Below are 15,599 nucleotides of genomic sequence, written 5' to 3'. Positions count from 1 at the left end.
TTTGGCAACTTCATTTTTTTGTAAATTAGTGACGAGATTTCTTGAAATTACAATGAAAGTTTTGTTTTGTTAAAGATGATTTTAACACTCATTTGAATTTCTTCAATTTCTAATATTTTTTTCATTGAATTATGATTCCTCAGTCATAAAATTTCCTCAAACTCTTCATTGTATATTTTTCACCCAAGATAAGAGGTATCGCATGATTCATTCGCCTGTATAATCCAACTACTTCACCTCTATCGAGAATAATTGACTCGATAACCCCAAACGGATGTTAGTAGAAGGAATTGCACGTGTAGTTAACACGAGATGAATGACACTGGCTTGTCAGTATTTTAATCCAATTCCCAATCACGTAGAAGAACGAATAATTCGATTTAACGCAAGAAAATTCTCTCACTCGTGGCACATATTGTCTGCATCAATGGAGCAACTCATTCCAATGAAATCATTCGAGGCATTAATGTGCTCGCGATTGTGCTGTAGTACCTCTATGTGGGGAGGCCATTGATAAAACTCGGATTGAATTCTGATTGCAGCATGCAAGTGAGATTGTCTGCACCAATTTTGAGGAGCAAATGTATCTCATTAATATTTTATAAATGTTCGTGCGCTACGCTGAGTGAAAAAACTGACTATTATCATGAAACATTTTTTTTTAGCCGAATACACTGTTGCAAATTTTTTAATAAATTTTTCCCGGAACTTTTTAAAAGTTTTTATTACATTATAAGAAAGTTTATGGAGAAATCAATGGAAAGTGCGAATTTCAGTTCAATAGGGAACTTGCATGATTTTTTTTTCAATTTTTTAATCTCAAGTTTTCGGCCCTAAATGACCAATTTTTCGTTTGTAAACATGAGAAATATCGCGCGTTAATTAATAATTGATGGAGGAAAGTTGAAGATTTCAAACACTGAAATCGCTAATGACGTTACAAGGTGGTCGACGCTGGACCAATCACAGAATGGCTCGGGCCAACCTAACCCAATCTCCACGTGCGCCTTATCCAATGGATGACGGCAACTCCCCTCTCCTCACATTCGACCAACGGAGCGCTATTCAGCGTTACTTATGCCACTTCGAAAACGTCTGATTGTCAATTAATTATTATAAAATATCTGGAGAATTTTTCTCCACAATTATTTTCAGTTAGCTATCTGTGGGGTGTGTAGAATGGGTGAATAGGGAAATTACGGAAACTATTCCATAAAAATTGATGGAAATCAGGAAAATCCAGCTCCATAGATCCTGACATACTCAATTTTCATCAATTCAGGAAAAATTGAAGAATTGATTATCATCAATTTTTTACATTTTCATCTTTTTGCTGTTCAAAAATTTGGAATTTTATTTAATTTTCAGTAAAATATGAAATTTCATGATTTGTGGGGGCTTAAGGGTCAAACAATCCTTTGACCAATTTTTTCAGATTCGAAAGAGTTAACATACTTTAAAAATATCTGAAGACCCTTAAGTTTAGGGGGGAAAAATCATGAAATTTCAGGTTTCACTGAAAATTCAGTAAAATTTCGGAATTTTAAGGGGCATAAGACGAGAACCCCTAAATTTATTTGAATTTTCAGTGAAATGTGAAATTTAATGATTTATTTTCCCCTAAATCGCATTCAGTGTCACCGTCCTGAAAATTAAAGAATATATTTACCAGAATTTTCTGGTTTTCTATTCATTTTCAGGGAAAAATGGAACGTAAATTTACAGTTCTGTCTGATTTTTCCACGAAATTAAAAATTTTCAATGACAAGATTTCCAGAAATTTCAGTGGAATTGGAACACGATAAAAATTTCCAAAATTTCGCTCAGAAAACTTCAGAAAACAAATTTTTTGTACTGTAAGCTCAATTCATAACATCAGAGAAATACAAATATTCGAAATAGTGTGGGATTAGTGCACACAGTCCACTAAATCAACAATTGTACTCGGTTTTTTTTGTAGTTTCTATTTCGTCCAACGTGTTTTTCTTTTTCTTGTTTCCTCCATTGGTCTCAAATACGCCCCCTAGCTTGTCTCGGCCAACGCGATGAAGTTTCAGCGGACATGCAGCTGTCGCTGGGCTGGATATAATATGCGAATTACGACGAGAAAGTAAAACTAACAACGAGAAAAAAAAACGAAATCCTGAAGAAAGGGAAAAAAGAAAAATCGGAGGAAACAAAAGAGATGGGGCAAAAAGATACCGAAGTTTCCAGTGAGGCCTCGGGTTTCATCCCACTGGGTTTTTCATACCTGCTGAGAAATCAAAGACGCTCTAGGGGCGCATTGTAATCCAGGCGGGTGCGTTCGAGAGGAAGACGTGTCTGAGGACTTTGTGTTGATATTTTATTTTTTCTCCTCTGCCTCTTTATTCTTCGGCTTTTCGTTAGCGTCTTCATAATATTCAGTCTAGAATAATGGAATATAATATTGGAGTCTCTCTTTCCGTGTCCACAATGTTACGAAACAACGAGTTGGTGGTACATGAGATTGAAAAAAAAATTCAAACGGTGAACCCGGGGGAGTATTTTCATGACTCACCTGAAGGAAGTTTTAACCGAGAGCGAAAGCAAAATAGGTGAGTGTCGAGTAATAGTCGTGGGTAGACTTCCACACATAACTTGACACAGACTGGTCCATTGTCGTCTAACGATTTCAATAGACATTTGTTGAATTGTCTCGATTGAGAACAAATTGGGATTTATAGCGAATTTTTGACATTTTTGGTGAATTTTGCTTGGAATTTTATGAGAAAATTTCAGGAGGATTGGGAATTTTACTTTGATTCTGATGAATATGTTTTTGGATTTTTAATTCATTGAAGTTTCAGCTCTTTGTGGGATTGAGAATTAATTTTTTTCATTGAAAATTTATGTAAGTTGAATTCAATTTCGCTTTAAAAAAAATAATAAACCGTTCACGGCACTCCATTTTTTAATATTGCAACATGTCGTTAAATATTTGGATATAAACACATTTTACTGAGTGATCAGAGGGAATTATCCCGATTGAAAACAAATGTGCAAACAATTAGAGATTTTTCACGTATTTTTAATATTTCCATTGGGCATTTTCGCCTAATTTGATGAGAAAGTTTAATGAAAATTGCAATTTTTATTTTAATTATTCAGTCAAAACTTACAAAATTCAGATGAATATATTTTTGAATATTAAATTAAATTAAAATTCATGTTGAATTGGAAATTAAAAAGATCAGAGTGAATTGTCCCGATTGAAAACAAATGTGCACACAATGAGAGATTTTTCACGTATTTTTAACATTTCCATTGGGCATTTTCGCGTAACTTGATGAGAAAATTTAATGAAAATTGCAATTTTTATTTTAATTATTCAGTCAAAATTGAAGTGAAGTTGAATTTAAAAATTAGTTCTGAGATCTTTTGTCGTGAATTTTCTCATTTGATCTCTCAGATCAAATGATTATGATGCAAACAATTATATTGTTCCTTGCTGACAGTTCAAATTCTTCGAGGGATTTTTATAGATTTTTTTAGAAGTTTTCTAAAAGTATAGACCCCTGACTTTAAACATGTACAGTATAAAAAAAAATCGTAAAAATATGAGACGACTTTCATTTCATTTTCGCATCATTATTGCGTTTTTCCAAAAAGTTTCAATTTTTTTTAAACAACGGTTTCCATGTTATGGCGAAGAATGTCGGAAAAACACCCTTTTTTGAGATTCTTCACGGGATATGCAACTTTGACTATTAATCACTTGACTCCCAAGAATTTAAAAAAAATTGGTCTCTTAATACCTCATTCTTGATACCCTAAACAAAATGTTCACGCAAGAATTAATTTTTTTGAGACTATTCAATTGTTATTAATAAAAAAGAGGGGTCTGGAGATCTTCGAATCTGTTCATCCCATTGACTTCGTATAAAAACCTGAAAAAAAAATTGGAAAAATATGAGAGGGATTTCATTTCATTCTCGCATCATTATTACGTGTTTCCCAAAAGTTTCAATTTTTTTAAACAATGGTTTTCATTTTATGGCGAAGAAGGTCGGAAAAAACACCATTTTTTGAGGTCCTTCAGGGGACATGCAACTTTGACTATGAATAACTTGACTTCCAAGGACGAAAAAAAATTGGTGTCGCGCAAGAATTAATTTTTCTGCGACTTTATTCTATTGTTGGGGCCTCTGAAGATCTTCCAATCTATTCATCCCATTGACTTCGTATAACAACATAAAAACGGGGAAAAAACCACTAACAATTAATTGATAGATAACTCGGGAGTTTTCTCTCAGTATTCAAGTTTGTCGAAGACTATGATGCAGCGGATATGGTCAAGTCGTAAAACCGTTGAGTCGTGACCAATCCAATGTAGTTTTGGCATTTGTCGGGGGATTAAGTGTCGTAGAAGCAGTTGAATCTTAATATAGTGAGGTGACCCCCATGTTATTCGTCGAATGTCTCCATAATTTTTCCCGGAATTCACCAGCTCCCCAGAATCATCCCTCAAACCTGTTCCCAACCAATGATGCATTCACTGGTACCTTCATTATTCATTTTCATACAATTCTCCAGATTTAGCTGCTGTCGAAATATCTGACTGTCTCGTAGTCACGGTTTGTCCCTCTCGGTGTCAGTGGAGTTCAATCTTAATATAGTGTGACCCCCACTGCCACTTCGGTGTAGTCAGTACTGTTGGCCACACGAGAGAAAGAAAGAGATGGCTAAACTGTGCCCACTCTACTCACTTCGCGTGCATGCCCGTCCATTGCACCTTATACTGCGCGCCTTGGTTATTTCAGAGACACCCCAAGAGTTGAAGGAATAAGAAGGAGAGGAGAATGAGAGAAACATGTAGAAGAGTCGAGAGGATGCGTGGCACTTGCGACCAAGATTGCCCGCCCTGAGAGAACTCGAAGAGCCTGATGCAAGTGTCATCGATCTATTTGCGGAGTCCACGGAATTTCTGGCCTCTCGGTGCTCATTCATTGTATCATTATCTATTGTTATTCGTAATATTCGCCGGTTGGGGAGTTAATGCGGATAGTTTATACAATTTTTTTATGAAGAAATTATTTAAATTCATTAATTTTATGACATTTTAGAGGGACGTAATTGAAGGTCGTCTGGTGGTTTTGAAATTATCAGTTTTGGTTGATTTTTTTAATTGGGAGGAACATGCGATTTGCAATGTTTTAGTTGCAATTTTACTTCAGAAGGAGAAATTCAGGGAATGGCCCTAGTTAGGAGATTTTTATGGATTCACTTGATGAGAATACAAGTGCAAGTACATCGGTATTTCGAACACTGTTAACAATTTTTGTCTGAAATTTCCGGTACACTTTTCCGAAATTTTTATCGAATTTAATTACCACTGAAATTTCGAGGAATTTCCTCAGTGAAAATTCAGAATTTCGTGGAGAAATCAAAGAACTCTCAATTTCAGTTCCATTTTTCTCTGGAAATGAGTAGAAAACCAGAAAGTTCGGGTACTTATATTTTTGAGTTTTCGGGACAGTGATAGTGAGTGCGATTTAGGGGGAGAATTCAACGTAATTGGGCACTGAATATACATATTAGATTGAAAATTCAAATAAATTAAGGAAATCTCCTCTTTATGCTGCTTAAAACTCTGGAATTTTACTGAATTTTCTGCGAAACCCGAAATTTCATTATTTTTTTCCCCTAAATTGCATTCAGTGTCACTATCCTGAAAATTAACAGTCAAGAGTCCATGAAATTTCATTTTTTTTTCTAACAGTGTATAAAAAAATCATTTGAAGTTTCATCATTCCATTTCAGTAAAAATTGGGAGGGGGGGGGTGATAATGACGTCACACTTTCCTGTACTTTGCTTTTACCTCGCTACGAGGCGCTACTTTCGCTCCAGTGTTGAGCATGAAGTGAGGTTATCGGGGATAACCATCAATTTTTATCCTCATTTGTTAATGAAAATGTTACAAATAATTTATACCGTAAACCAAAACCTCATGTCTCCAGATCAGAGGTGTGACGTCACTCAAGTTCATCTGATAGTTTTGAAATGTTCATTTATCAATAATTTTCGTCATTATGAGAAAGAAACAATTTACAGAATTTTACACAAATTTTATTTCACAACAAAAGAAATTCAGGAAATACTAATATTTAGGGGACTTAGGGGTGCATTCTTGGATTCATGCATTTACTTGATGAGAATAAAAGTTCAAGTACATCGGTAATTCGCATAAAAACATTAATAAAAGTTATCAAAAAATTTCTTCATTGTGAAAAAGCAACAATTTCCGAAATTGTCCTTCAAATTTCCCTTGAAAGATCGAAAAAATCGAGAAATATCGCCATTTAGGGGGCTTTTAGGGGTGCAAACCGTTGGATTCCTGCACCCACTTGATGAAAATAAAAGTTCAAGTACATCGGTAATTCGCATAAAAACATGCATCATAAAAATGTTATCATTCCATTTATTCAGGAAAAATTATCAAAAATTTCTTCATTCTAAAAAAGCAACAATTTCCAAAATTGTCCTTCAAATTTGCCTTGAAAGAACGAAAAAATCGAGAAATATCGCCATTTAGGGGGCTTTTAGGGGTGCAAACCGTTGGATTCCTGCACCCACTTGATGAAAATAAAAGTTCAAGTACATCGGTAATTCGCATAAAAACATTCATCATAAATTTTATCATTCCATTTATTCAGGAAAAATTATCAAAAATTTCTTCATTCTAAAAAAGCAACAATTTCCAAAATTGTCCTTCAAATTTCCCTTTAAAGGAACGAAAAAATCGAGAAATATCGCCATTTAGGGGGCTTTTAGGGGTGCAAACCGTTGGATTCCTGCACCCACTTGATGAAAATAAAAGTTCAAGTACATCAGCAACTGATGTAAAAAAAAATTGAGCGGAGGATGTACTGAATATAGAGCACTCAATATACAAGTATACACGTATAAACGAGATTCCCGGAGGTCTCTCGCTGCGGTCGTCGCCTCCTTGGCGAGGTCACGGAAATCGATCGCATGGCCATATTATATACATATATAATATCTGTCTTATATCGCGTGCATTGGGGAGTTATCACATGATAATGTCACCTTCAGTCCCTCCGCCTACAGAAATAGAACGAAATTTCCCTCATTCTCGGAAGGGGTAGTCACCTGCGTACAATTCATATTTATATATTTTTTCTTTTGAAAATGAAATGCATGAGATGCTTCGCGGTCGTTAACACAGGGAGGAGTGCTGTCATTCGCGTCGGTGGCATCAACTTTATCGTGCTTCACTGGTGAGTTTCCTCAGATGATGTGTCCCCTCTCTTTCTCTCTCTCTCTCTCTCGCTCGTTGTCTCTGTCAGGAGGTAATGCGATTGGTGGCTAGTGCAATAGTGGGGAGGGCACACGTACACACCAGTGCATCGAGAGTCTTGTTCTGTCGCGCGGTTCTCTCTCTCTCTCTCTCATTCTCTCTCGTCGAGGGCTCGCTCGAGAGCGCGCGTTGCATTGTGGGGGTGTTGGCCTTCAACTTGACGGCGCAGTTTCACTGACCTGCCTGAGAATCTTCCACTCGCGTCGTCGGCTCGTGCGACCCGTGCCTGAAACGCACAGCAAACCGCCTCTCCCTCCCCCTCACTACCATTTTTTCATTCATTTTTATTCTTGAATTAACTTGGGTGCAAAATAATTCGTAAGGCATTGGAGATTTTTAAGGAATTGCGGGGGGTTCCAATGAAATTTGGTGGGGCATGGGAATTTTGGTTTAAGTATTTAATGGAAATTTGGAAATTTCGAGTGACTATGTTTTGAAATTTCGTATTCGTTGGCAGTTTAGATCATTGATATAATGACTAAACTGCGAATTGAGAATTCGTGGTTGAGTGGAAATTTAAATTTAGGTTGCTCTTTTAAAAATTAGTGATGAACTGTTGACAAAATTACATTTTTTTAGAGTGTAACGGATCAGTGAATAGTTGGGCATAATAGATTGAATTCAGTCAGGATCAATTTTGGTATTTAACGTCATCATCAGTGAACTATCCCGATTTTTAACAAAATTCTTGCATTTTCATTGAAATTCGTTCTCAATTTGATGAGGAAATTTCATGAGAATGTGAATTTTAGTTCAATTATTCAGTGAAAATTGGGGAAATTCGGGTGACTGTATTATTAAATTTCATATTCATTGAAAATTTAGATTATTATGAGATTGAGTACTCATGTTTAATTGGAAATTTAAGTGAATTCAATGGCATTTTTTTTAAATTAGTGATTAACTGTCGACAAAATTAATAATAATGTTTTTAATATTATTAAGATCAATTTTGGTATTCAACATCACAGTGAATTATCCCGATTTTTAACAAAATTCTAACATTTTCACTGAAATTCGTTCTCAATTTGATGAGAAAATTTCAGAAAAATGTGAATTTTAGTTCAATTATTCAGTGAATATTCGGAAAATGCAGATGAATATATTTTGTAATAATTTGCTGAATATTCGGTTCATTTAGTGATCGAGTATCCATTTTTGAATGGAGATTTAAGTCGAATTGATGATAAATTCAATGTCGCATTTTTGAAATTACTAATAAATTGTCGACGAAATTCCGTTTTTTAAACACAGCAATAACGTCATGGAATAGTAAGACAAACACATTAAATCCAATCCGGGTGACTCACCCCAAATGCAAATATAACTTTGCACAAAATTTGCAATTTTTTAGAAATTTTCGACATTTTCACTGAAACTCGCTTTTAATTTGACGAAAAAATTTAATGACAATGTGAATTTTCATCCAATTATTCAACAAAAATGAGGACAATTCGTATGAATACATCTTCAAATTTCATATTCACTGAAAATTCATTTCGCAACTGTGCATTCATATTTAATTAGAAATTCAAGTGAGCTGAGTGAATTATGCCGATTTAGAACGCCGAATTTCATTTTTTAAATACGGCAACAAATAATTGAATAGTCGGCCATAAATACATTGAATCGAATCCGGATGAATTACCCCAATTGTAAATAACTTTGCAAATAATTTGCAATTTTTTAGAAATTTTCGACATTTCCACTTAAATTTGCTTTTAATTTTACGAAAAAATTGAATTATAATGTGCATTTTATTCAATTATTCAGCAAAAATGAGGAAAATTCGTGTGAATGTATCTTTAAATTTCATATTCACTGAAAATTCACTTAATTTCGCAGCTGTGCATTCATATTTAACTACGAATTCAAATGAGCCGAGTGAATTATGCCGATTGACAACAAATTTTTATTTGTCATTGAACAAAAGACCATTTCCCTGTTCAATGAAATTTCAAATCCAATCATTGCCTCGGAGCACTTGAAATTGTAACGAACACATTTCGTGTGATTTCGTGTGATAATTTCATGAATTTTGGAATCACGGACATTGCGCAATGAGACGGTGCCCCAAATTAACAACTGGGGGTGTGAAAATCCACGGCAAGTCTTTCATCGTCGATAGAACGGGTGCGAGACCTCCTCCTCGGTTTTTCGAGAAGCTCTCGGACAAAGGCGAATCGTCTCGATGCCTTTTTCTCCTCCCGGTTCGTTCGCCTCACCTTGGTCGCGGCCCTTCAACTGTCTACGACCCACGCCCCCTTCTACCCTCTCTTTTCTCCTCCTGTCGTCGCAATATCTGCACCTTCTCCTCTCCCTCTCTCCTCCATTCCCTCATTTTCACCTTTCTATCTCCGGCTTTTGTGAATGTACGTCATATTGTTCCAGTCGCAGATACTAAACAAGAACCGTAACATCCCTTGTTCCACCTGTCGTTCAAAATGCCGAAGAGCGACGCAATTGCAATTGGAGTTCATTCCGAACTCCAATCAGGAATTTTAGTCCAATTATTTTCATTCCGGCGCGAGTTGCAGGTTTGGCACAAAAAAATCCTTTTTTAATAATTTTCAAAAAACTCTTTTCTTGGCGTAAGTAAGACTTGTTTGAGAACTTTGTCGTTTGTCTCTCAGTTGGACTGAGAGAAATATTCAATAAAAATTACGTATCTTTTCCGTAACTCCGAAGCGAAATGTGGTTGTAGGAAATTTTCAGAGCGTTCCGTAATTTTTACCTGAATCTCCTGTGAAAAACTACGATACCGTCACTCAAATTTTCTGAGTCAATTCCGTAATCGGTGAGCGAATTGTGAGTTCCGTAATTTTTACTGACCATTTCTCTCTGTGTGAGAAAAAAAAATCTTACGCCAAGAAATTTTATACTTGTCAAAGTGGTTTTTGCATTAAAATATTTTAGAATTGAGGCTAAAAAAACTATTGAATGAATTGATTCAATTTTACTTGGTTTGAGAAATCGCTCTCTTGTCATCAAGAAATTGTCCTCGTCTTTAGGACAAGCACAAAATTACTTGCCGAAAGTTTTTATTTTCTTGGTGCAAGATATTTTACTCTTGAAAATTTTCAAGTCAGAAGTTTCTTGCTGTAAGTCAAGACGTATTTCTCAAAAACCTTTGTTTTTCTCAGTGCACAACTATGACTCTCCTCTCGCACACTGAGAGAAAATCGAACAACTTCTCAAACAACTCTAGCTCGGGCCAAAAAAATCAAAAGTTCAAAATGAAAACAAAATTATTACGAACATTCGTTCATTCTGATGATTGATCCAATTGTTTCCAAAAAAAATCCACCGTTTTGCAAACAAGTTTTATTATTTATTTATAAGAGGGAAATGTTTGAAAAATATCAATATTTGCGACATTTAATTTAGATAATACTGACTGGGTATGACTTTTTTCAAATTTTTTCCATGCAATTTAGTTGAAAAATTTAAAAACTGAAAGAAGACTTTTTTGAGAAAAAAATAGTTTTCTCCCCTCAGAGCAATATTAAAATCTTGCTCGCCCTCGACATTGCCTCGTATTATGCAAGCCCTCGTTTGGTCGCAGTACCCCAAACCGCCCCAAGGATTCCTCATCTGCGTAGTCAGCATCCACGCGCGTCTGGTATATTCCCAACCCCGCAATACAAAGAATTGAAAGAAAATCAGGTAGAGAGATGATGGGGAAGTGAAAAAAAAATTGTTCATCGACATTGCATTCCCCTCTCGGTTTATCTGTGAAAGAGAACTCTCCGGATGAATGTAAAAAATATAAAACAAACCGTACGAGCATGGGAAAGAGAGGAAGGAAGAAGTAGCGAGTGAGACACGTGATGGCGCGCGCACACGATGGGAAATAATGCGAATGTTGGAGAAAGAAGGTACGAGGAGTGGTTCACCTGCATTGCTAGCATTGCGCCCGACTCAAGGCCAGAGAGTCTGCGAGTCCTGAGAGGGGGAGGATGGGAGGGCAGAAATTGCAGACTTGCCGAGACATTCTTCTCCCCTTGCCTCCTCACTGTGGATATTCAACTCCTAGTTGAATAAACATGACAACATAAATATAAAAACAAATAATATCGCAATTTTTATGAAGCTGAAACGAGGAAAAATAGTGGATTCAGGTGTACTGAGAGAAATAATATTATAACATCGCAAAACTAATTTCACTGGTAGAAAATTACTCCTGAAATTTCAAGTGAAAAAGCTTGAAATTTTTAACAACGACGAAGTTACTTGAAATTTCTGATTATTTCTTCATTGACGAATCAGCTAATTTCGTGAATATTCAAGCAATTCTCGATTTTCAGGTCCATATGGCACGGGAAAACCTCGAAACTTATGAAAATTCAGGCAACTTTTCTGAATTTTCAATCTGTTGAAAATTGACTTGCATGCGATGTTCTATTTTCAGGATGAGTTTGGAAATTCAAGTTTTCATTGAAAAATAAAATGATTATTTAACATGAAAAACCCAATTTTCTTGAGTTTTCAAGATGAATGAGAAATTTGGTGGTCGTTTTCTTTTGAAATTGATTTCAACTCCACAACATCAAAAATTCAGATGACGCTGTGACTGAAATTTCAAGAAATTTCTAACAGTGTTCTCGCGCCAAATATTTCATCTCTTGAGGATAAAGTTCTTGGGATAAGAATTCCGGATAATGTGTCAGACAATGCCAGATTTCGGTGAAGTGTTCATGACTTGAACATGAACATTTCATGATAAAGTGAGAATTTCTTGCCACAAGAAATCAGTTTTGTTTTAAAGTCTCATGAATCAGAGACTTTAACATTGAATGAATAGAGAGTTTATGCAGAGGAAAACCTTCAGATATTGAAAAAATATAACCGTCGCTTACGTTCAATCGCTTTGAGCCAAACTATTCTGCCAAACTATTCTTGTCTTTTGAGGAATATTATCTCATTTCGAAAAACGGCATTACACTGTTAGAAATTTCTTGAAATTTAAGCAACTGATGCATTGGAATTTTCAATATGTTGAACTTGAATTCAATTTCAGACTAAATTGCTCATGGAATTCCCGATTCATCTTGGAAATTCAATAAAATTAAGTATTTCGTTACGAATGATCATCGAATTTTCAATTATAATTTGGATTTTCAAACCTATTGCGAAAATTAAGCCACAAATTTAAACTTCAGAAGAAAAGTTGCCTGAATTATAACGTTTTTTAGTAATTTTCATTGTATGAACCTGAGAAATCAAATTTAATTGAATATTCAAGAAAATTGACTGATTTATCAATAACAAGATCAATGGAAATTCCATATAAATTATTCGTTGTTAAAAATTTCAAGATTTTTTACTTAAAATTTCAAGAGTAATTTTCTAACAATGTACCTTTACATTCAGTAACTTCCTCCTTAGCCCGAATAGCACCGATTTCTTGTCTGAAACCTACCATAAATTGATCAAATACGTGTGCGATGTTGTTCGCTCAAGAGATGATTTTTACAAATATTGCCAAGTCAAACGCGTTACCCCTCCCTCCTCAAAAATCTCGATTCTAATGTTGCCATTCTTTCTGATTGCAGGTTGCAAGATAAAAGCCCTCCGTGCAAAAACAAATACCTACATAAAGACACCAGTACGCGGTGAGGAGCCAGTATTCGTTGTTACCGGTAGAAAAGAGGATGTTGCACGTGCAAAGCGTGAAATATTATCAGCGGCTGAGCACTTTTCACAAATTCGTGCATCACGAAAGAGTTCACTTGGTGCACTGCTTGGTACACCACCCGGGCCACCGGCATCAGTGCCAGGACACGTGACAATTCAGGTACGAGTGCCATACAGAGTTGTTGGTCTTGTTGTTGGGCCAAAGGGTGCAACAATCAAAAGAATTCAACACCAGACACACACGTACATTGTCACACCGTCGCGCGATAAGGAGCCTGTTTTCGAAGTAACTGGATTACCAGAGAGCGTTGAGGCAGCTAAGCGTGAAATTGAGGCGCACATTGCATTAAGAACAGGTACAACAGCTGGTCCTGGTATGGTTGGTGAAGAGGTTGATCTGTTGGGTGCACTTTGTCGCGGTGGATTGGGATCAATTCTTGGTAGTCTAGATCCACCAGGCTCTAATGGCTCTAATGGCTCGAGCAGCGGTGCATTCTCGAGTAGTGGTAGTTGCAGCAGTTCATCAAGCAGCTCAGGTGCACCAGGACTCAATGATCTCGTTGCCATTTGGGGTGCTGGACTCGAGCGTGACGAGGGCCTTGGTGAATCACCATCATTCGAATCACAAGCAGCATCGGCATCATCAATCTGGTCATTTCCTGGTGTTGCATTACCATCAAGGCCATCACCACCAGCATCAGCTAGTCCAGCAAGCCCCACAGACTCACTACTAGGCAGTGGTAGCGCTGGTGGTAGACGTGAGTGTGTCGTTTGTGGGGATAAGGAGGTAACAGCGGCACTTGTACCATGTGGACACAATCTATTCTGTCTTGACTGTGGTAATCGCGTTTGCGAGAGCTCCGATCCAAGTTGTCCAGTGTGCTCCAGGCCTGTACTACAGGCACTGCGAATTCTCTCTTAAGCAGAGTCACTATTGTCGATTATCAGTGGTCTATTATTTTTTATTCTCTTTTATACCATGATTTTTCGTCATTTGCGTTATTTCTTTTTTTTTTTTTTTCCTCTTTTCAATTGAACCCCCCTCCCCCCCGTTTTTTTGGATTAGAGAGATGAATGTCCGTGGTGACATCAAGATTTAGATGGAAGGCTCATTCGAGGGACCCTTAAGAGTCTAGGAAGACGCGCACAAGATTTTCAATTCCACACTGCTGCTGCCAATAAGTCTTAATGATTATTAACATGAGAATTTAGATGAAAAAAATTGATTAATGCATCGTTATAAGTAATAAACCCGGGGAATTAGAATGCGTTCGCTCATTTCCCGCGTCGTACCGGATACAACGAATCGATTAATATTTTGTAGCTGTAGATCTACGACTTGCAGGCCATTTGCCAGTTTCATAACAAAGAAGGTTTTAAGAGAATTTCCAATTGAGTAGAACCAGAAACAAAAAACAATGATGAAAATTCAAGGGTTTAAAGGACATAGACACCGCAACCCCGTTTTATCATCCAGGGGGTATTAAAAGAATATAAAAACAATATATTAAATATAAAAAAAAGAACGAATAGCTCAAGCGGCTCAAATTCTTCCACCCGCCATCCCTCGCTTAGAGTATTATCTTTATCTTTATATAAGCAACATAGCAATTGAAATAATAATATATATTATATAAAAAAATTATAAACATAAATAAATATATATATGAATATTTTATCGAGAATTTAGATTTTGTATTTTCGCGCGTTTCGCCGACGGGATGACTGGCGGAAGTTCGAGATCGTCGGATTATATTTAACAGAAAAGAAAATATAAAAAAAAAAATGTGAAAAAACTGCAAAAAAAGGTAAAAAAAAAATAAAATGAAAAAAATAATAAAAATAATGATTATGTAGAAGCGAGGTAGATTGCGGGGTTGTGGCGGTGATTTTCTGGGTAGAGGTGTTTCTCCCGACTCTCCGTAATTTAAAAGAAAAAAAAAATTATATAAATAAGGAAATACAGAGGAATAAGAAACTCAGATTAAAATCATGTGCACACATCTCCAGTTGAAACTCGTCTCCTCGCGCCGCGTTCTCCCTTGAGTGTATTTCATCAACTAGTAATAATCAGATTATAAGTAATGGTAGAACGATGATGAGAGAAAAATAAATAACACGCACTTTTTTTTTTTTTTTCAAGTAGGAGACTTTCGAAGGGCGCATGTAGCTTTTATTTCCAGAGACGTATTATATTGTATTATGAAATATCTATAAATATATATCTATATTAGACGAAAATATTATAAAGATGCGACGAGACATGGATATTACGAGGGGGAGATAGATTAAGGGTATGATGAGACATACCAACACTGAAGTAATGATGAGAGACAAATTCTTACTCCGTAATGTTTTATTTCCGAATGAAAAAATACCCCAACGCACATGTTTCATTTTGACACTTTGGTGGTCTATTGGAGGTTCTCATGGGGTGATTCTATGGGGGATTCTATAGGTTTATCGTTTACAATTGGGACTCAAATTTTCGAATTCCAAGGAGAATTGAGATTTATGAAATTGTCAAAATTTTTCAACTCCCGGTGTTTATAGTCACTCTGTGGGAATTTCCGGGAGAAGATCTCTACGATTTTTTCATATGCGGAGAAATCAGAGGGTGCC

The 15,599-nt window shown here is 36.1% G+C and overlaps 1 protein-coding gene across 1 annotated transcript in view; it reads left to right on the top strand.

Annotated features, from left to right (window-relative positions):
* LOC107037901 (RNA-binding protein MEX3B) overlaps nucleotides 1–13,944 on the top strand; it is a 36,794-nt gene extending 22,850 nt beyond the window's left edge. Inside the window, exon 2 of the mRNA XM_015256716.1 lies at nucleotides 12,896–13,944. Within this exon, the coding sequence (XP_015112202.1) occupies nucleotides 12,896–13,899 (1,004 nt within the window). The 3' untranslated portion in view covers nucleotides 13,900–13,944. The remainder of the gene's footprint in view (nucleotides 1–12,895) is intronic.
* The last annotated feature ends 1,655 nt before the right edge of the window (nucleotides 13,945–15,599 follow it).

The sequence above is a fragment of the Diachasma alloeum genome, unplaced genomic scaffold (assembly GCF_001412515.2).
Source record: "Diachasma alloeum isolate Michigan unplaced genomic scaffold, Dall2.0 Dall_scaffold_00271, whole genome shotgun sequence".
In the NCBI taxonomy this organism is placed as follows: Eukaryota; Metazoa; Arthropoda; class Insecta; order Hymenoptera; family Braconidae; genus Diachasma; species Diachasma alloeum.
The sequence above is the reverse complement of the archived record's forward strand: the minus strand, read 5'-3'. Positions and strand labels throughout refer to the sequence as shown.